Here is a 23,232-nt window from a genome sequence, read left to right as displayed (position 1 = left end):
GTAGGCTGCGACACGGCCAATCAAGGCTTCCTCAGTGGAAAATGGTATCAAAACTATACTTCTGGATAGCAAATTAACTTTTAGTTGTGAGGAGCGCATAATTCAGTACTCGACAAACTCACTTTTTACTACTCGACTCGAATCATTACAATTAATACTCGATTCAGATTCGAGTACTCGAATCATTGTGCCCAGCCCTACTCGCGACGCGCTCAAACGCAGAGCTCACTGGAGTTTCCAATCATTTATATATCATTGCCTCGGCCGGAGTCATTGGTCTCTGCCAGTATTTCTGAAAGGGAGGGCGATATTTTAGAATACATGGCTGGTTTTACGTTGAGAAAGACAATTCCAAAATTCAATGACCATTTACACCGATCTTTGCTTGGATATCTTATAAATAACACTGGCAAGCCCTTTGGCAAGTTAATCTCCCTGATGGAGCGCAAGGCTGAGGAGCTTGTATATCCAAGCTCAGAGCTGCTTTTCCTCTTAGGAGAGTCTACAGAGAGTTTACGAGGGAATGCAGCAAATCCCCAAAGTTAATGGACTTTTCAATTTTGCAGGACATAGTTGTCAACAGCAGCATCAACAGAGCCACGTGTACTAATGTCCATTCCAAACTAGTGATAGACTATGTCAATGGCCTATTAGAGTGTCACTCCTTCACAAAGAAGCTAGTTAACAACCTTCGGAAAGTAAGAGAGTCGAATAAAGGAAGCCGGGGTACACGTGGTGATTTAAAGTGAAAATCTTGATCTGAAAGTGTTCTACAATGTTTGCAATTTCAAAATTGATGGCATAACTTACAAAGTAGAATTTAAAGGTCAACTGCATCTTCATAGACAACTTTGCGGAATCGTGTTCAGAATTATTTTTTATACCGAAATTGCCGACTTTACGTATTTCAAACTAATCGGAAATTGCCGTAATTTGGACTGAAAGTCTCAATATTGGGTTGTTTACAGAAAAAGCAGAATGTGCATTGTGACGTCAGGTACATGACATCTCTTCTCACCACCGCAGATGTTTGTGTACTCCCAATCGCAGGGCGATTATTTTAGTTGATGGCGGAGGTTTTGCTTGTAACGGATTCGTCAAGGGATATTGAAAATGAGTCTGAGTTCTCAGATGTCGAATGTAAGTATACCTTTTGCACTTACCTACGAAAATAATGTGGAAATGCAGACGCGTTTCTGGTGTTGATTCGCTCCATCCAACATCAGTGGAACCCTTATAGCAGCTTCGTGTAACGATAGGTCGTTTGTGTGTGATTATACATTACTAAGACTAACCGAAGCAGGTTAGTAATCAATAGTATGATCAGTCTATATAGCTTGTTCAACGTAAGCCGCTTGTCTATAGTGGTATTTGTGAGTTAGTGCATCACCTCTTTACAGTTAGGAATCTTGGTATTATCAATGACAGGTGTCAGTATGGAGGTTGTCAGCTTATGATAAATATTAGGGAGAGTTTATGCAGCAAGAAGGTCCCCCCGAGTAACTGACAGAAGAATGCATCACAGCATTTCAATCAGTGTGTCCTGATGTTGATGCATTGGACATGACTCACTGTGGATATCAACAGGAATATGGCCACAGAATTATTACACCTCATTCGATGCAGGAGTGAATGAGTCTTATTCAGATTAAACGTCGAGTCAGCTGCCAAATAATTTCCTAACACAACAATTACACTTTTCAGGAAGCTGTGAAACACTGCGTAGAGAGATTTTGTTCGCTGGCCTTGTGGATCCCACGTAAAAACAACGAAACGAAGAATCCTTACTGCACGCGTTGTTACCGCCACCTGATCAAAATTCTCATCGACTACTTACAAGAGATTTCAATTTTGCAATGCTTCCTTGTCAATGAATAGTTTTATTGAAAATAATAAATGCAACATAACTAATCCATCCGGACCACTACTGTGTCAGGGAGAGAAATATATCAGGTTTTGTGTTTGGCAATAGCTTCGTCCCAGCTAATTTTGAAGATGTCAGCAGTCAAATGAGGATGAACAATCTCAATAGAATTGGTCAACTCCGCCGTTCCTGGTCTTGTTTTGATGAGTGCTTCAACTTTTTCATTGAAGTAATCTAGAACAGGTAAAAGAATATTACAAAGTTTTGGTAACAGTCAGATTGAAGGCAGTATACCAAATGTTGTCAGATTGAAGGCAGTGTACCAAATGTTGTATCTCAATGATTCATGAGAATGAAGGATTGCCAACTGCATCCTACAAAAATGCATATGAAATCTGATAAGTGTTGTTTTGTGTTTTGAACAGTTATAATATTACACAGTACTTAATATTTAAACTGTTATGGTGATAGTGGTACCTTTTCATCTCTACTGAGATGTCAACATATTGAGAGGTATGCCTACAACTACACAGATTACGATATCTTAATGGATCATCGATATTATCCTCTTATACTTTTGTTGCCGACATGACATGTAGGCTTTCCGGCTCAAACAGCTTCATCAGTGAATGATTTTGAGTTTGAAAACGTGTATCTCTTCCGTGTACCACCTTTTGTTCTTCCTGGAAAACTTGTTTTCGAAGATAAAGCCTAAATCGCTATAGTGATATAGTGTTCAGTCAGGGATATCTGACACTCCCCATTCAGTAAATAAAATGACTAATACGAATACCTTTTTCATAAAAAGCTGGTTAGCCACGTTACCGTTCTGAAGTAGGCTGGTCAGTGGTCATAGACTCCATTTTCAGTAAGTAAAGCCTCTACTTTTTCAATTAGTGAAGTTGATTTATTTCAGACTACTACACTTATACTATATAGTTTTTGAAGGCATAATTGTTTCTACATGTACTCGAGTGCAAACAATATAAGTACAAGAAGAAACGGTAACTTACACTCTTACAATACTGGCAGACACAATACATTTCCACTTACCGATTCCAGCCGTTTAGCGGGACTTTTGATCTCCACCCTTAGTAGGTTTATAGCATTCCTCTGACATCTTCTTTCCATAATTTTTTTGTTGCAAGAATATGAAGTGAGAACCGGCAGTACGTGTGAGAGTATCAACCATACGCTACATGACATCTACCTCGATGTCTGATCTTCTTAACAGCTTTCATGACCACACTGAAAGACCCAAATCCACAGAAAAAAGTGTATAATCAATCCCAAAACTGACCAAAAGGTATAACTTTCTGTTTACCAGGACTTGTCGTGTCAGTTACATGACGTCATTTCATGGTTGAATGATTTCGTTTCCGTTTTATGGCTTTTCTATTTGTAAATTAAATTACGACCAAACTATTGAGTATTCGCAATTTTTATTATTTTATCCATGTTCCTAACCACATAATGTACGAAATAAGGCAAAGTCATTTTTGAGATGCAGTTGACCTTTAACGAATCAGGACGAGACACTGGCCTTGCAGTACATTGTGATTTCGTTGAACACACCGCCAGTGTCCTTTTTAGTTTATAAATCTGCTATATTTTTTAGATTGACAGGTTCTACCCGCGCTGCTAAGGATTGACATCTCATTGCAACAAGTACGTGATCGCAGGGTCAACAAGAAACGTTATTACAAGAATGACGGTTCAATGACGATGCGAATATTAACAAACCTTTACCACATGAAGGTGTAGGGTACAATACTATATATATCACACCAGGAGCATTGTTGACTTCTAGGTCACCTCTTGTCGTTACACTAACACTGTTGCCCTACCTCGCCCAGACATTGCTTCATTGATCATTTGCTACCATTGTTTAATTTTTTTCTATTTTCCTTTCTCAACTAAACATTTATTTACAGCCAGACTGTTCAGAGTCAAGTGTACCTGTTTGATGCTGGTGTGATCAGACTATATGACCTTCACGGTCTTGCCGATCATTCCTATCTAATACCGAATACTGTGCACGGATATTTTCTGTACCGCCATCACTGCCGTTTGTTATGTATTTTGGTTTGATGAAAATAAAGACTCTCTCTCTCTCCAGGCATGCAATCCTTTCATTTCTCATCTGAGCAATAAATGAGCAACTTGCAACAGTCATCATGTGTGGTATTGTATATTGACAAATTAATGAAATTATGAAGTATATTGATGATTTATCATACATTCGCTAGATGTTAGCCAGGTATGCAGAGCTGTCCGGGGCACAACTGGTACGAGCAGATTGGTGCACGAAGGCACCACGGAGACCAAAGTATAAATCCTGTTGAAATGAAAGGTCTCCGGGTCGCCATGACTCTTTCATATCCAGCAAATGGGTTTGGTGTCAGTGACAGTTTTCGGTTTTTCTTCAGATTGTGTGATTTCCTGGCATGGTTCATATTTTCTAATCTCCTTACATGGTCCGCGGCGTCATGTGGCCGGTCATCTTCATCTGAAAAATAAAGATCATACGGTAGCATACGATGGACAAGTCATCGTCAAACACTATCCTGTAATGATAGGACATAAGTGATCATGGTTGGCATAAGCTGGTCGCTTTTTTAATGGATATATACAAATTGGTATCGAATCTATGATAAATTTCAATCATATGTGCAGCATTGCAAAAAGTGTGGGCTGTTTTCAATCTATAAACCTGTATTTGAGAGTAGCTCAGGAATTTCGTAAATTTATTTATTTGTAGACGCCTGCGGGCCTTAGCAGGAGCAAATCCAAAACTGACCTGATTCTAGGTTGAATCATCTTCCTCCAAATCAAGATAGAGCTTTTCCCTTCCTCTCATATGCTACCCAGCCACATATTGAACAGTAAATAAGTCACAAATTAGCATCCAACTCGATTCTAAATTTCACCTACCTTGAATTAAGAGATGAGTCCTTTTTCAATCGGGCAACATTTTGTTAATATAATTTTTTAGCACAAGCTTTTCTGGGAGCTGGCTCTTTCCTTGGTGGGAAAGAGAATGATGCGGACTTTTTAGGCAAATTGAGGCAAGGTATGGCTCCCAACTTCAGCCGACGTCTCCCATAAGCACCTGCCGCAATGATATCTTGATATCTTCTGGCCGGAAATGTAGATCACATATTGTGGCTCTTAAAACACAACAAATGGTCCTTGAAAGAATTATTGCATGATGCCAGTAACAACGTACCGGTCACTGGTTGGCACTTAATACATATAAATATCCAGCTTTGATATCATACAGGCATGCACTAGCCTGGCGGAACACCTCCCATACCATTTACAGATCATAATCCGTCACAACAGAAAAGGAATTCCGTAACTCACGATTCTCTCTCAAGCTGATTATATTATCTCTTTTGTCCGTAGAATCACGCATGGGCAATATAAAACAACGTAGCGTTGCGATCGGTGATGCCGTTCCAGTTCGTCCTTTGCGAGATCCAGCCTGTAAATGACAAAGATCGAGTGCTGAATTACTATTTTTTCGACTAGTATTACAACCAGTCACGGCACAATTCTTCGCAAGCATTTCCAATATCCGATAGCTGTAAATAAGTACCAATATAGTTCTGCAAAACATCTATATTTATAAATATAGTACGTCAAATAGTACATCCGATCACAGCTAACAAACGAAACTTTGTGGATGCCGAGGTCTCGGCGGTCTCACGGCTCTCGCCATAGTGAGCAAAACACGGCTTCGCGCTTGCGCTAATTTGCTCGATGACTTGTCATTTAACCGTATCTGATTGACAGGCCACGCAGTCACCATTCCATCCCATTCAGTTTTCCATGGTCGACTCCATATAGGACACTATGGTTATATCATGACATGCCGCCCTATTTATTGTCGCTTTCTTTTTTCTATACTATCTTCTTTATACTTTCATTCAGTGTGCATGCCTCCTCTTTACATCGCCTAGGCCAAGGTGGGTGTCAGATTCCATAGACTGCTCCTTGTCGCTTCGACATCTTCCTGTCTTTTCATTGTATCGCATTTTTTGTGGTGTATTGAACTGATAAAATTGCTAATAAACCAATGATGATGATGATCATAGTGTCGTATATGATGTCGACACAAGCAAATCTCACGCCTCAGTGAAATTGTATCACGTCACAATTTCGATTTGGCTACAGCCGTTTTGACGGTCATTTTTGACCGGCTTTCCGACCATTAAATTTGGTAAAACACGTATCAATCGTAAGCTGACTCTGCACTGATTACGAAAATATAAATTTTATTCCGCTCGTGGCCCAGGAACTCCCACAATCAGCCTCGAATTTTTCTTTGTTATGGAGATTTGCATTGGGACCAAACAATGCTGCCTGGCGAAATGAGAGAGTAGCTCGAAAGAAAAAGAGCTAGACAGCATTGTTCAGCATTGTTGCGTCCCAATGCCAATCTCCATAACAATTAAAAAATTCGAGGCTGATTGTGGGAGTTCCAGGGCCACGAACGGAATAAAATTTATGTTTTCGTAATCAGTGCAGAGTCAGTTTTCGATTGATACCCGTTTTACCAAATTTAATGCTCGGAAAGCCGGTCAAAAATGACCAGCAAATTGCCTGTAGCCAAATGGAAATTGTGACGTGATACAATTTCACTGAGGCGTGAGATTTGCCTGTGTCGACATCACTGAGCTATATAAACACCATACAGGACATTATGGTTATATCGTCTTCCAATATTGTGTCCGATCAAAGATAAATGTAATCGTAAGTAATCGCGATTACTTTTCCAAAGTAATCGACTACTTACGATTTTGCTGAAATCGTAATCGTAATCGCGAGATTCAGAAGGACTCGTAATCGCAATAGATTACATTCATAAAGTAAATTACCCATGTCTGTCCGAGTGTCCGTAGTTTAGTAATCGGAACTTCGTCACCGCAAAAGTCATTAGGGTGTGTAAAGGTCGCCACGAAGTAAGATATTTTTTAGGTAATCCCCCTGCCTCGAAATGAATATGGGTTGATGATTTGTGACTGTGAGGTGTCGAGTGTCGACAAAAAACGACAAGTGGTTGCACTACGCTTATACCCTTCATCAAGACTTCGATTACCCACGAGTGTTATCATTGATTACGATTTATCAAGCTAGATCCGTCAATACTATCTCTTACTACATAGGGCTGTTTTTGACAACGGCTAAGGACTACGGGATTTCTGCACGCTGCATAGGCACAGATCGTGTGTGTGTATATATCACGAGGCGGCGTATATGCCGGAAAAAACATCGAAGACAAATATAAAAAACATCCTATTCCTATATTTACTTGAGAACCATGAATAGAAGTGAAAGTGGAAGGTTTTCAAGAGAGGTCAACTTCTTTTACGAAAAGGTATACCGTAGCGGCGTAGCCTACCAAATCAGTTTATTCGTAATTGCATCAGATCCAAAGATTGTAATACAACGCAAAGATAAGAAGGAGTCGAAACAACTTGGTGAAGTAATTCAATCAAACCAACTACCACCCTGTCCTATTCACTACAAAAAAATCCGTCAAATTTGGTCTCATTTTCAGCAATTTGAGTCTTGCTGATGAAGTGAGGTCTTAAAATTGAGACTGATTCAGCTTTTTAAGACCATATAAAATTGTCACGATCACTCAGTCTTGAAAATCAGACCAATAAAACACATCTTATAAGACATATTGTGCTTATTGATACAGTTTTTGATTCATCCATTTTTTGGTCTTGTTTTTGAGACGAAATTCGCTAATCAAGAAATAACATGGTTTATGATCTTGAATGAGACCGGAAAGTTGACATGGCCTGGGTGGAATCTCGGTGCATTTTTTAAAATAAATCCTGCCTGATATGAGATTTTCCCGCGTGACAGAGCCGAGTTTGCGGCATGACTACTGAGGTTACTGACTATACTAAATCAGTGACAAGAAATCAGATGCTTATGGTTAGCAACTGGCAAGGTGCAAGTAGGCTACTGTACCAACGGATACTAGTCAACGGACCTGGCGAACGGATTAGGTCAAAACATTATATATCACATACTAACTTCTATATTGCATTTTTGTGGTGGCTGAGAACACCAACTTTTTTTTCAAATTATATTTTTCATTTTATAAAAAACCAACGACCCGTGACCGTGTGCAACTGGCGACCAAGTCGGCGTGATCCTGCGTGCCATTGACACCGATTCCATACTGCGATGGGCCAAGAGCACAAGACATAACTAGCTCATTGAGACAGTTTTTGATGTATAAGTATTTTTGGTCCTGTTTTCAAGACAAATTTCGCTAATCAAGAAACAACGTGGTTTGCGGTCTTAAAAATGTGACCGGAAAGATGACATTGGCCAAGAGCATCAAATTAGACAAATTTGGTCTCAATTCGATTTTTTAGAAAAAAAGTCACAAGAATAATTAGTCGTACCAAGCCCTTTCTGTCTATACCGGTAATTGATATTTTTCTTTAAAAAGTGAAGATATCGCGCCATAAATTATGCAACAGGTTAAGAAATGACGCGCAGCAGCTGGAGCGGAGAGGTCCTATGCAATTTCACTTGATTGCAGCTTCAATACGGCGACTTTCTGAAGACAATACCTGCGGTCCAAAGTTTTTTTTCAATCTGCGCTTTAATTTGAGACCACATCATTTTTAGAGCACAGTGCCTCTTTAAAATAGGGTCAGTCTCATGTTCACAATTCGGTTAGTCATGTTCAAATTAAGCTCAGTCGTATGTTCACAATAAGGTCACTCCACTACTAAGGTTGTTAATGTGACATAGGGATGGGTGAGGGTCACCACCAGCAGGTTTGTAACCAAGTCATAAGGAACACTACAAAAAATAATAAGACAAATTTGGTCTTATGGTCTTATAGTGACTTTTGATTAAAAAAATGTATTAAAGACCAATCGGTCTTAACAAGAATTTTTCTTCTTAAAATTAAGGCCGAAATTGCTTGAAAATAACACTTTTTTAAATAAAAGTCACTTTAAGAATTTTTCGTCTCAAAATTAAGACTGAAATTGCTTGAAAATAAGACCATTGTCACTTGAAACCGAGAGACAAATTGCAAGAAATTACGAGTGCTGTGGGGGTATTCATGTCAGTGAAAAGGTTCTGCATGACGGGAAGCATAACATATGGTACCTGGATTTGCAGTTAATTAGATTACCCATTAGGCTACATAACATTATCATTGTGCATACCACATTGAATACAACCATCAAAACAATATATACTTTATTCTGAGTATATAATAGTATTTGTGGTGGGTGCGACGTGCCACCACCATGGTGTCAGTGAAAAGTGACAAGGTACGATACTATGAATTCTTGTTCAGGCGCAATTGGATCCTGTATTTGACTTATTTGAAGTGTGACATGTGACCCACGAGAACAGGACAAACATGGCACCACCAAATACGTTTTGGCTCTCCGCTGTTAAGCCACCGATAGATTGTATTTGCAATGACCTTAGATGGATCAAAATTTATCCCAAGAAAGCTAATTACGTCTTGTGCTCCTGGCTCATGACAATTTACCATTCTGATTTTGGAAGTACTCAAGTAATTTTCCTCTACTTCTGGCACTTACTCAAGTATATCTGATTTTCTCTACTTCTACTTCATAATATTTTGTGATATACGTACTTACTTTTCGCTATTTTAAGTTTCTAAAGTAGAAGTAATATAATCCCCAAATACGAAAGATAGCCTGAGGAATTTCGGGGCTGTTTTCACGGAGTACCAATATTTAGTATTCATAAAAGTCAACTAAAGCCCAGAAATTTTGTTGCGCTTCGTGCACACTGCACAGTAGTCATGGAGTGACAAATATGTTTCTACAAAAGTATCAGTGAATATGATTTAGGTACCGGATTGCTTGGTTCCGCTCACACCGCATTGCCGCCCATATCAAATATTTCATCATGGTAAATATGGACCACCATAACGTTTGAAACTATCGTTTCGCAATCTAGCAATTACCTATCATATCGTAATATAGCAACTCATGATGTATCCTGCTAATCTGACAAATCCGGCTTTTTTAACGTTACACCTGTTTTAGCAGATCATTTTTCAAGCATTATGGACAAAAGACATGAAATATATTTTCCGCATTTTAGAAGTGGTATTTGCAGTTCACTTTCAATTCGTAGTATCATACTTTGAGTCCATTCTCTGGAGAACATATATGTTGAAGCATAAACGCAAGTGTAGTAATGCCTCTATTTTCTGGAAATAAAGCCACACCAAATATAAATTTTACTATCTACAATATTTGTCATTAACGTATACTAATCGCGCAAAGTGTTGAAGCCGTATCCGATACAACTTCTACGTATTGCTTCTCGCCTAAACTCGGGGCCTTATTATATAGAGTAGGACGCCATGCCATGATGTTCTCTAAAACGGGGTTTTCTAGTAAACAAAGGGTTAGTATCACATTTTTCATATCAATACCATAATTTGCATCCCATAATTGGAAAGAATGCTTGTGCTGTCGAAAATTGATAGATCCTGAGATGATTCAATACGAATCAAGCTCTCTGCACCTCCTGCATAGCTCAATTTGCAGCTTTTCACAGTCCAGGCGAACGAATTAAGACTGTTTTCAAAACTGCTTACTTGAGTAGATTTAAAGTCAGTCAAATCCACTTCTCCTTCAAGTAGTTTTAGGTGGCCTATGGAAGAAGTACTTCTACTCGTACTCAAGTAGATTTTTTTGTGGCTACTTCTACTTGAGCAGCTTTCTTGACTACTTTGATCACCTCTGTTTATAAGACCAAGAACCATGATGATTCTTGATTAGCAAATTTCGTCTTTATAACAAGACCAGAAAAACTGCTGCATCAAAAACTGTCCCAAAAAACACAATGTGTCTGTTAAGAAGTGTTTATTGGTCTCAGTTTTAAGACCGAATTATCTTGACAATTTAATATGGTCTTGTAAAACTGAATCAGTCTTAATTTTAAGACCAAATAATCTTGACAATTTAATATGGTCTTATAAAACTGAATCAGTATTAATTTTAAGACCGAATAATCTTGACAATTTAATATGGTCTTGTAAAGCTGAATCAGTCTCGATTTTAAGACCCTCACTTCATCAGTAAGACTAAATTTGCTGGAAATAAGACCAAATCTTCTCAATGTCTTAAATTTGAGACCAAAATTACAAATTTTTTTGTAGTTTACCGAGTCAATCTCACTTTTATAGTTTTGACTCGAGTCAAGTCGAATCATATTCAATTAACCACCGAGTCAAGGCTCCAAGTCATAGTGTTTTGAATTTGAGTCCAAGTCATTATTTGTACTCTTCAGTTTTCAGTTCAATCCTGTTCAAACCACTTTACAACTCTGCTCAAGTGATATAGATTGACTCATATTCATAATATAGTAATTTTCTGCCATCTTAACAGTTTCCAGCCCTATTTTCCAAGTATCGGGACTGATAGATGAAATAGTAAGAATGTGTTAACTTTGCTATTCTTTGAAGTTACAATATAATGTCTGACTTGGCCGCCCTAGTCTCGAGTCATATGACTTGGTTCGTTCAAGTCATGCGCAATGACTCGAGTACAAGTAAAGTCGATGCAAAAATTGACTGATTCTAGTCATTTTACACATATCTGAAAAAGTGACTCTAGTCAAGTCGAGTCACCTATAATTTGCGACTCGAGTCATTACAACCCTGGTCCTTCAGGTGGAGGTGAGGATCATTAAGGTTGAACATAATACTGTCTTTATTGTGAACCTTATCAATCCAACCCTCCTCGATTGTCAACCTTGGTGACTAAATATACACACCCGCTGCTTGCATCACTGTTTTCTATGACTGATTGACTGAATCATCCACTGTAAGGATATCTTACACAAATTGCGCTTGGATTTTCTCTGTACAATGATATTAACTTGCAAACTCCTGTTTAATATGTTATAATGGTCGTGGCTATAGGACATTACAAACCTTTGTGACTAATACTAACCGAATGCCATCAGTGTGCTTTTCGCCTAGTAAATACACCTTCTTACCCACAGACTACGTGATAACGATCGTCTGCAGTTGGGATTTAGACAGTAGACCGTAACTAGCAAGTTACTGGTACACTTCACTTGCAGAGAAACGCACTTATAGGCTACGTATGTAATCGAGAACATTTTTGGATCACTGGTCTGGGCTGTTTGAAATTTTACTGGCTACTTGATAGAATTATTAGGTTACATAAAAAATGCTGAGCACTAATTTTGGCTCAATATTAACCATGTCAATGTAGTAGAATTTTTTTGGTTTATTCAATAAAAATAAATATAAATTTTTTATTGGCTACTACATTAAATTGTAAGGTTGTCTGAAAAAACGATTCACAACATATTTACCTCAGTTCCAACCCGTACAAGCAAATTATTGGAGCTGAAAGTTTTGGGTTTGGAGAAAATAGTATTTACGGTGGTAAATTCTTTCATCATTATTATAGATCTATCAACCGTAAATACTTTGATTTGAAATCTTATGTTTTTAAAATCAATAACTTCACTTCTACGGGTAGGAATTGAGCTAAGTTTGGGGTGTATCGTTTTGCAGACAGCCTAACAATTTCATGGGCAGCCAATGAACTTTGAAAAAGTTTTACATTTATTTTTATGAAATATAGTACCCAAATTTTCTAACTGCAATAACTTCGCTTCCACTGGTTGGAGTTGATCCAAAATGGTGTGCAGTGTTTTTTTTGGTAACCTCACAATTTTATCAAGTGGCCAGTGAAATTTAAAGAAAAGTTATTTTTGAACAGCCCCACTGGTAATGTTAAATAGGCTATAGCCTGGAATTCTATTACAGGTTCTATTTTGAAGCGGAATACTTTTTGACGCCAATCCAAAATATATTCACTACGAGGCTTCAGAGGCACCTTCTGTACTTATAGCAGTTGAACAGCAATAATGGAATGTATTCTGTTTCTCGGAATGCTTGCATCAAGCCTGAAACTTCTATTTCTTCCTATGTAGTAAGTCATTAATTCAATTATTACACTTTCGTTATTCCAACCCAGGAAAAGAAACATGCTCTACCTATAGCAAGGTTTCCCATCCTCTTCAATGCCTTGGCCCACTTCGTGAATTTTGAATATTCAATGCCCCTTACCCCCTATTTTTTTCAACCTTGAGTTGATAAGAATTAATAAACAGTATTTTAATTGAGGAAGTGGTTGGTACAGTAACAGTAGGCCTACATGATACTACAATAGCAGCCTACATTAATTATTTATTACGTAATTGGGCTTGTAACTAGGAATGTGGTCCAGAATGACCCTTGATAAAAATTATTTTGTGCGATTTAGTGGTGGGAAGGTAGCCTAATTTACCTGGAACTGTTTTTCTTCAGTCGCTCCACAGATTTTGAAGTACATCGGAACTGGCTGGCTCTAACTCATAACCTCTCCCATCACCGCTGGTATTATGAAAATACATCTGAATGGACATTGGATTATCCACCATTCTTTGCATGGTTTGAATATGTTCTGGCGCAGGTAAGTTTACTATAATATATTATGACTATGTACTAGGGATGGTGTGAACGGGAGGTTCAAGTTCATGTTCTGTGTGGGACCTCGGAAATTCAGAGGTTCACGTTCACAAATGAACCTTTGAAGGTTCTGCACTGTGAACCATTATATATTGCAATTTTTCACTTCATTACATCATCTTTGGCTGAAATTCTTTGCATTTCAACTCCAGACCACTCTATGCATGACGCTGGCAGTGTAAAATAATCAACACAGCGTAAATAAATCAACTGAACACAATCCGGCTTATTGGGGTTTGGCTAATGTATAGCTTGTTTATGGCATAATATTATTAAATCAGTTTAACACTCTGCTCAATATCAACGTAGCAATAGTCAGACGGCGAACACATCGTCCGGTCTGGCCTAGACCGTTCGGCGTAACATTTTATTCCGTTGCAAGTCCTCGTCGCAATTGTTGGCAAAGCGACGGAGGATATTGATTCTATGTAATTAATATAACATTTGATTGCTCCAGTTGATACATTTGGCAAAGTTGGCATGTACTTCAGCATTGTGGCATAATGTGACCCGAGTCGTCGCTAGGTATCGTGTACAATGTAGCCTACATTAATATATAATTTCACTGAAATGTAGGATTGGACTTGGCAATGTCACATGACGTCATAAGGTTCACATTCGGGTTCATACAGAACCTTTCAAAAAGGTTCGCGTACACACGAACCTGAACCTTTCAGGGTTTCACACCATCTCTACTATGTACGACATTAATATTAATGTAATCAACATTCTTTTAGATTGCCTGGTATTTTGATCCTGGAATGCTTGTGGTGGAAAGTTTGAACTATGCAACTGAGAAAACAATTCTATTTCAAAGACTTTCAGTAATATTGTCAGATGCTGTTCTGCTTCTAGGAACATATAGGTAAGGCTTTTTTATTCACTCGAACTTACATTTTATTGTAGCCTAATTAACAAACTGGGATTTTTGTTTAAAGATGTTGCTGTGTTTTAAAAAGCAGTGAAAACCAAAATCGAAAAGACATGGAATACTCAGCGTTGGCAATTTTAACACTATTTAATGCTGGATTGATCCTTGTAGACCGTATCCTTTGTAAAATGCACAGTGCGCTGCATGTTATGACGATGATTACAAAGAGCCATGATCTCAAGTTATTTCTTTTACTCCCTACAATCAGATATACATTTTCAATACAATGGCTTCCTCACCGGGATATTTTTCATCTCGCTGGCTTACATACTGAAAGGTCGCGTATTGTGGGGATCATTCTGGTTTGCGGTATTGCTAAACTTTAAGCATATATATCTCTACGTTGCTCCAGCTTATGGAATATTCCTCTTCAGAACATATTGTTTGAGCTCTAAGTCAAGTGAGTTCTTTTTCCTTTTTTACCGACCCTCAAGTTATTTCATCTGTGTATCAAGGAGGGCTTCGTGCCGTGTTCTCGTTCAGTCTATGGAGGTTTTCGCAGCTTGCAACCATCGTTATCGGAGTATTTGCTCTTTCACTGGCTCCTTTTAAGGTAACAGTACTATTTTAGTCGAGCTGGGGTCGAACAAAATCGAGTTACTATCGGATTCCATTCCGAATCGAGTATTATGTTTGTAAAGTTATTTTGACTTTAGGCTATATTAGGGCTGTTCAAAGTTAACTTCTTTCAAATTTTACTGGCCAGGCTACTTGATAAAATTGTTAGGTTTTCTAAAAAAACGTTGCACACCATTTTTTTATGAATCCCAACCTGTAGAAGCATTGCTAGATGAGAAAAAGTTTTTTGATTTATTTAATTAAAATGGATTTCATTTTACTGGCTACCCCCATGAAATTGTAAGGTTGTATTAAAAAACGATTCATAACAAATTTGCCTCAATTCCAACCAGCAGAAGCCAAGTTATTGCTCTTCAAAATTTAGAACTTGTAATCATAGTACGCTATTTGAGGTGGGTAGATCTATGATAAATAATGAAAGAATTTGCGACCGTAAATACTAATTTTTCAAAATCCGGCCCTAGTGAGCGTCCTTTGACAGTTATGGATGAAAATAATAGGTTTACATTTGCGAGTTCTATTCACTCAACTGATAACATGCATTTGGCCTATTAAACACTTGACTTGATAATTGTTTAGTCCTCAATGTTTCAGAGCTGAAAATGAAACAATACACACAGCAATGCGTTAAACTTGATACGAATATTGTTACACAATTCCAGGATCATCTGGGTCAACTTTTAACGAGATTGTTCCCGTTCAAGCGAGGGCTGACTCATGCCTATTGGGCTCCAAACTTTTGGGCTCTGTACAATTTTGCTGATAAAGTCCTAGCTATGTTGGGTAAGTCTTTGCTTTGTATTATTTAGCCTCTACTCGGTATGTGTTATAATATGTCAGTAAAGTCTTGACTTTTTAAAATTGGGACTGTTCATTTTTTTTGTGTTCAATGTCCAGTTTTCAACTATTATCCAAGGTATTGAAAGTAGTCACTGCTGCTACTTGATATATGAGTATAAGGTTGTGACAACAAAAAAAAGAATTTTCATATTTTCGCGGCCATTAGCCAAAATTGCTAGGTTGGCTTGAAAAACGTCGCACACCGAATTCGACTCACTTTTGACCAGTGCAAGTGAGGCTAAGAGAAGAGTTGTAAAATTGTGAATTTACTATTAATTGATAAAAATAAAATTTCTACCCCATGAAATTGTCAAGTAGTCTAATAAAACAATACACCTGTAGCCAATTTGGCTAAATTTCAACTCATAGAATGAAGTTATTGCAGTTGAAAGTTTGAAAATATAGCATTGACAGCAGGTAATCCCAAAATTATTAACTACACACTCGAATAACTTAGCTTCTACTAATTGGAATTGAGTCAAATTTGTTTTGTATCGTTTTTGTAGACAGCGTAACAATTTCATGAGGTAGCCAGTAAAACATGCTTTTAAACCACCCTAATGAGTTGTCTAAGCAAAGTTGCACTAGTTCAAGACAACTAGAAAATTACAGGTTTAAAGATGCACTTGGACTTGGAGGGGCGGTACATAACTTCGATAAAGCCTACAACTGATTGAGATATGGATCTTTAGAAAACAGAAATATTTTCGATCTGTCACTCAGCAACTGCAGAAGCCGTAATCTTTGTATAAGCAGCATATTATATTACCAATTATGATGTCCAGTTCCATTTTTAATTACTTGAGAAGTAGTCAAGTGCAGCTTCAGGAAATTAATTTGAGATCTTATTTCATGCGGGTGACGTCATATTTAGTGATACGATTGTTGATATACGATATTCTTTCCAATTCTCTACTAGTTGCTGACGATTACCCCTGACGAGTGTCAGCCGAAAATATTCGGGTTCATTTCAAAATGAATATACTGTTGAATTTTATAATGAAGCTCTGTACCTCCAAGAAGCTCTTCAGGAAATAGTGCGGGCCCAGATATCTCAATACCAATGCCTTGAAAATGTGATTCATTTCTTCTAATGCAGAATTTTTCAAACTTGTTGCTATTCACGGCTGCATTTCGATTACTTCTATAGCCTAGCGTACGGCCGCATGTCAGCGGGCAGTTGTAATGGACAACCTGGACGCCAAACATCCATGTTAAATTGACTACTGGGGGACTTTCTGCGATAGTATTGGTGGTTGCACATATTATTTTCATATATTTATCCTTTCTTGGTTAACATTTTCAAATTTCAGAATTTTGGGCACATAAGGAAGCATGTTAGGGTTTTTATTAATCACGTCACGTTGTTGCATGTTCTTATTTTTTTGACCACCCATCAGTATAGTCCGTGGATACAGAATATATATTGCAATCGCTCAAACCTACGAGAAAATCCTTCATTTGTGAGCCATACACGATTCCAAATTGGTAGTTCTTTTTGGCTCGCAACATTTTCGTCTGCGGTTTGCATATATGTGTGGTAGGGCTCAGATTTAAAGGACAAAACTATATCAAAATCTAAGATTCAAGCCACGCTGAATCGCGCAAAACAAGAAGAAAATTTTTAAATTTAAATAAAATCCCTCGAAAATTGGGTGCGAATTTGTAAATTCAATTTGCATGTTGACGTCCGCCAACGCACGCTAATTTAATTATGTGTAGACGGCCGCATGCTAGCCACCCATCTTCCAATGAGTTACTATTCCATTTTAGTGATACGGGCACTATTTTACCCATCGATTGTCATGATTTCTCTCATGAAACCGATGCTTATCTTAACATTCGTCACACTGACAAATATTCCTGTATGAAATTGGCAGCTGTCAAGTTAAAGTTCCTCAGTCCGGGACAGATATCAGCCTCGTTTTCAAAAGGTTTGGTGGAGGAAGCGGAACATGCAATACTGCCAACACCATCTCCACTCGCTACAATGATAATCACGGTCATTTTTATTTTGGTAAGTTGTTTGTCTGATTACGTGTAATTGATCAAACTTCCAACATGCCACCACTAATTCAAATTGTGGTTGTTGTTTCAAACACTATTTACTGCTTGGCACAATGATTCCATCACTGGAAACTGAATTTAGCATTAATTGTAATTTTTTGAGTCGAGAACTGCGCGACAGTGGCGCAGACAGGCAAAGAATTGTTGCCAATTCTCCCCCTTTCCAAGCTCGAATATCCCACATCTTGTTTTGAATCACCCTCCTCTAAAAATGCTTTATCTTATCAGCCATACGCCACTCATGTTTCTACGTAGGGTGCATCAAAAATGGTAAATTATAGTAGGCTTGCTGCAACACAACCAACGCCGCTGTGTACAATAGGGTTGTTCGAAAAAGTTTTTTTTAAATATTTTAGCGGCTATTAGCTAACATTGTTAAGTTGGCTAATGAAACGTTGCACACCAAATTTGACTCAATTCCGAGTAGTAGGCTACAAGTGAAGCTATCAGAGTTGAAAAATTTTGAATTTACTATAAAAAAAAAAAAAATACTTTTTTCAAATTTTACTGTCCGCCCCGTGGAATTGTCAATTAGTCTTGAAAATCAAATTTGACTCGATTCCAACTGGTAGAAGCGAAGTTATTGGAGTTGGAAATCGTGGATTTGCAAAAATAGTAACCCATTTACTATGAGTAATCCAAGAATTGTTATTGAGAAACTCGAAAAACTTCACTTCTACCGGCTGGAATTGAGTCAGATTTGATTTGCATAGTTTTTGCAGACAACTTCGCAATTCATAGGTTCGCTTCTACTCGTTGGAATTGAGCCAAATTTCGTCTGCAACGTTTTTGTGGCCAACCTAACAATTTTAGCCAATAGCCACAAAAAGAAATCATTTTTGAACAACCCTAGTGCACAAACACGACCACGCCAAATTTCAAGTGATCCCATTCCGAGGCAAATTGTTTTATCTCAGCCCTGCCTTGTTGATATTTGGGTTTGGCCAAAAGCGATATCGTTGGAGCACTCGGGGAATCAATTTCTTCGCAGCGTATCGTTTGTGTCGCTGACATCTTTCATGTTTGGATGGCACGTTCATGAAAAAGCGATTCTGATGACAATTTTACCGCTCACCATTCTTGCAGTCAGAGGATCAAGGTACGAAGGGACCATCGGAATTGATCTTAAAATTGAAACTCATGACCAAATGCATTGTGTATTTCAGAAAAGATGCTGAAATCTTCTTGTTTTTGCAAGCAGTCGGCCATTATTCATTATTTCCTTTATTTTTTAAACCCTTTGGTAAGTTCTTTCATGACCCTCAAATAAATTCCATTCTCAAGAACATGTACAATTGAATTGTATTCAGAATTTGTCACAAGGCTTTGTGTCATAGTTGTATATACGACTCTGGCTTTCGGATTCATGAAGAAATTGAAGCAGAGGTATGTGAATTAACCTGATTATTATGAGGTTATATATAACTGATTGATTCGACTCTGAATCGGGTGATTGGCTTCGACGGTACGCCCGTCTTGGCCATCATTGGTTGAAGGTAATTAGACTCAATCATGGTCGAATTGGGACTGTAGTGGTGGCATACACAGGGAAGGTTGTTGTTCCGAAAGCGAAACCTGTCCTTCGGAAATGCCAGTTCTATCTGCAGTACTTATAACCCCATCTGTATTTAACCGCCCGGGTTTTTCCAAAAAAGACTGCTTCACTTTTCAAAACTGTAAAACTCGACCTTAACAAGATGCGAAACCAACAAGTAATAATCGTTGGATTCAGAATTTCAACGCCTAACCAACTGCGCCGCGAGACGAGAGCAGAGCGACCGAGCGTTTAAAAATTGACAAGTTTCGGTTACCAAATTATAGAGTCACCAACGTATACCTAGTGTGAATAAGTAAGTGCTATTCACTGCGACAAAGATGTCTTCTTTCAAACAAGCCACGATTGACCGCTTCTGCTCATCGAATTCGATCGACACTATCAAAACATGGTAGAGCGTTTCACCATAAACACGCAGTCTGACCCTCTCGTTAGGCGTTGAAATTCTGAATCCAATGATATATTACTTGTTGGTTTCGCATCTTGTTAAGATCGTGTTTTACAGTTTTGAAAAGTGAGCATAATTTTTCAGAAAAACCCGCCGGTGCCAGCCGGTAAAACGATTGGTGCCACACTGTTGCGTTTCGACCAAACAATACGATGCCACTTTCCAGGGTAAAAGCCTGCATTATCTGAACTGTTATCTGAAAGTATTTGATTTGCAATAAATAATTATTATAAGGTTATCATGTTGTGTGAAAGTTAATATTCTAAGTGTTTTGTTCTTTTAACACTTTGCTGACGCATTTTGTGCATCAGTAATCTATAGTAATGTGTTGAATGTGTCTGTATTTGTGGTAGATTTTTGATTTATGACTCTACAAAAAATTGCCATCCTGCGAGGGTTTGCTGATAAGCGTTACTGTTCCGCGGGTCAGTAGAAGTTGAGAAGCACTGCTTTAGATACTGTGATACAACTTAGGGTGGAGAAAATGAAGTTTGCTTATTCGGGAGAATGCTAATAATCTGATTAAAAACTTGTTAATTGCAACATACTTCCTGGATTAAAAGTTTCACCAAACAAATCGGAATAATCCTTTCCCAAAATCATATCCAACTTTATGTGCTAAGTGCTATAATATCCTTACCAAGGTTTCAAGGCTCCCGTGGTAGGAGAAAAGTATCAAAAGTATAATTCTCGCTAATAATATGTATACTTGAAAAATTGGCTCTCATTAGTCACTACTCAACTCATATCATTACAATTATTACTCGATTCAGATTCGAGCACTCCAATCATTGTGTCCAGCGCTACATATAACTTGTTAATACCCTTGAAACATACAGCAATACATCTTGATCATTTTACCTATTTTCATTTTCCAACAGCAATCTTCTAGACTACAAAGGTTGGAATCTGCCTCTGTTAGGATGTCTCGAAACTATGTATATCTACGGGCTGCTTCTATGTGAATTTTACTGCAGCGTACTGCACAGGTGAGGGATACACTATCATTTTGAATGCCGTTCTTAGTGATACCATTGCTGAAGAGGTTGATCGAGGGTTAGGGTAACCAAGACTAGGGGTGATGGATATTAGGGTTAGGGTCAAAGTTGAGGTTATGGTATCCCAAGATTAGGGTTTGGGAGTTTATACTCTCAACCCTAATATCCATCACCCCCAACCCTAATATTGGGATACCCCCACCCCAACTTTCACTCTAACTATCCCCCTCCCTGAACTACAGTTACAATAACGAGCAGACCACGCGTGTTCGATATCTGAGCGTTGCACTAACTCTCACGATGACGCAATCTGTGATCAAGTGATCTAATCACGCCATGACCTATTTACAATATTGACAAATCACATAACAATAATATTATTTGTTCATTATTTCATATTATTTTAATACAAAATTTCCAAAGGGCCGAGTTCACTGGTAATCGCTGAGGACATCGAAGTTTTTGATTGATCAACGTAGGACCCTAGGCAATAGTCGTATCTGGTTTACAATTTAATGCAGAACTAGCTGCTCTTGACTAAATATTCTTATCCCCTATACCAGGGGTGGGCAATTATTTTGCCTGGCAGCCCAAATGTGAAACAGAAATTATATTTACAGCCCGAGAAAACTACCGTAGCTTGCAGTTTTATTTCCTGATTGAAAGCAGTGAATTACATTGGTAACGCATGCTGCTAAGTGGATGCGTTAATATTCGGCTGCGTCCCTAGCTCTGTTTGGATTGTTAAAATAGCATTGCTGTACTGCTAACTTTGCTAGCATCAGCCGAGTGTATCCATTCACTGCATGATTTTTCCTAAAATGTCAACTCAGATTATATTTCTTAAACTCGGAGATCTGTTCGGTGCCGACCGTAAGCTGAAAAGACCGGTTCACGGCTGACTCCAGGAAATTAATATTTAGTATTCCAAATCTTGTTGAGATGTCGCCATTCAGCCGCACCTTTCGTTGCTTGACACAAGTGAGGATGACGGCTAATCACATGCGCCGATTGCATTATTTTACGAATTAGGACTTGGCGAAGTATGACGTAACAGTTCAAGTACAGACCTGGCAGCAAACATGATTTGAACTTGAATGTGGAAACAGTGACCTGTTACTGTAATTGTTATCGCATAATTTGCTATATTAACGTTATTTTGAGATTGGATTACTCTCGACATGAGTAGGATACGTAATCACGGTACATATATATGCTAGACTTCAAAGTAAATGCAATTTCGGATCAGTTTTTGTCCACACATTAACATCAATAGATTTTATAGTCTAAATTCCAAGGAAGTTCACATGGGCCGCACAATGCCGATGTCTGCCCTATACAACATATAGGAATGTATTTTATCCAATGTGGAGTTATAGATGAACAATTTGACGGCTGGAATCTTTATCAATGGGTTCTGGTAGATGAAAGTGTCGTATTATGATTTTGCCAGTGTACAATAACATAGCTTTTCTTTCTAGGCATCTTCCATTCGCCAAAAGGTTTGAATTTATTCCATTGATGATCACATCAGTCTACTGTGCTGCTGGAGTAAGCTGGTCATGGATCAAACTAGGACATGGCATACTTTCGGATGATTCAGGTCATTCCCATGTGGACCAAGTTGCAGCCAAAACGAAGAAGAATGACTCTAAGAAGGGACTGCGGAAGTTAACTACAAAACTAAAAACAACATAATGCAATCGAAATTGTGCACACTGTTTCTGTCAGCACAATTATTATAAATGCAATGAATAGAGATGAATGCATGGACGCTTTTTATCAACTGCAGTGCTCAGCGCTTTTTATCGAAGTGCGGTCGATAGGAATTGCATTGATTGTAGTATCAAATATTAATGGCTGAGGTGTGTTAGTATACTGAGGTTGGTTGTCGATCCACAGATTCAACCAGTAACCAGACACAATGTTAAGTAGATAAAAGATCAACTACAATGGCAATTTGTTCAGACGTTTCCAAGACAAAATGGAAGCCTTGTTTAGGCAGAAACAGCGCGAAAAATATTCTATTAGGCGCGATGATGAACGAGGCAGTTTTCTACAAATACTGATCAAATCAAGTGCTATTGGCAATTAATTGATACATGAAGCTCCTAATAACCTTCAGCTTTCAGCTCATTTCGATGCCTTGAACAGGTTTCTTCTGAATAAATACTACCAACCTCCAGCTTTCAGCTCATTTTGATGCCTTGAACAGGTTACTTCTGAATAAATACTAGCGTGCGTATTGAGATCACCGACTTTGCCATTACCAATGACATCACAGCCTAGCCGGGATTTGCTCAGAATGCTCACATGTATCTGACCTAGCTGAATTTAAAACACCATCCAAGTTGAAAATT

General features: G+C 38.2%; 1 protein-coding gene and 1 long non-coding RNA gene across 4 annotated transcripts; one reads left to right on the top strand and one right to left on the bottom strand.

The window, feature by feature from the left end:
- Positions 1–1,849: 1,849 nt before the first annotated feature.
- Positions 1,850–3,058, bottom strand: LOC145458126 (uncharacterized). Its single transcript, XR_013921073.1, has 2 exons — positions 2,918–3,058; positions 1,850–2,098 (listed from the first exon to the last, which is right to left on the bottom strand). It is a non-coding gene; the product is annotated as an uncharacterized LOC145458126 (long non-coding RNA).
- Positions 3,059–6,603: 3,545 nt separating this feature from the next.
- On the top strand, positions 6,604–22,645 carry LOC145457790 (dolichyl pyrophosphate Glc1Man9GlcNAc2 alpha-1,3-glucosyltransferase-like). Of its 3 annotated transcripts, none has more exons than XM_080336073.1 (14): positions 6,604–6,622; positions 12,711–12,876; positions 13,254–13,398; positions 14,192–14,319; positions 14,393–14,499; positions 14,594–14,785; positions 14,841–14,938; positions 15,627–15,747; positions 17,685–17,821; positions 18,789–18,970; positions 19,038–19,114; positions 19,182–19,257; positions 20,756–20,863; positions 22,354–22,645. In XM_080336073.1, the coding sequence occupies exons 2-14, from the start codon at positions 12,812–12,814 to the stop codon at positions 22,568–22,570; spliced, it is 1,653 nt and encodes a 550-aa protein (XP_080192199.1). In that variant the 5' UTR covers positions 6,604–6,622; positions 12,711–12,811; the 3' UTR covers positions 22,571–22,645. The 3 variants fall into 3 exon arrangements, with proteins under 3 accessions (XP_080192199.1, XP_080192198.1, XP_080192197.1); XM_080336072.1 differs by lacking the exon at positions 6,604–6,622 and adding an exon at positions 6,664–6,831; XM_080336071.1 differs by lacking the exon at positions 6,604–6,622 and adding an exon at positions 6,842–7,247.
- Positions 22,646–23,232: the final 587 nt, after the last annotated feature.

This window comes from Botryllus schlosseri, chromosome 15 (genome assembly GCF_051294905.1).
Source record: "Botryllus schlosseri isolate E-star chromosome 15, Bs_hap1, whole genome shotgun sequence".
Classification (NCBI taxonomy): Eukaryota; Metazoa; Chordata; class Ascidiacea; order Stolidobranchia; family Styelidae; genus Botryllus; species Botryllus schlosseri.
This window is presented reverse-complemented; position numbering and strand designations above follow the sequence as displayed.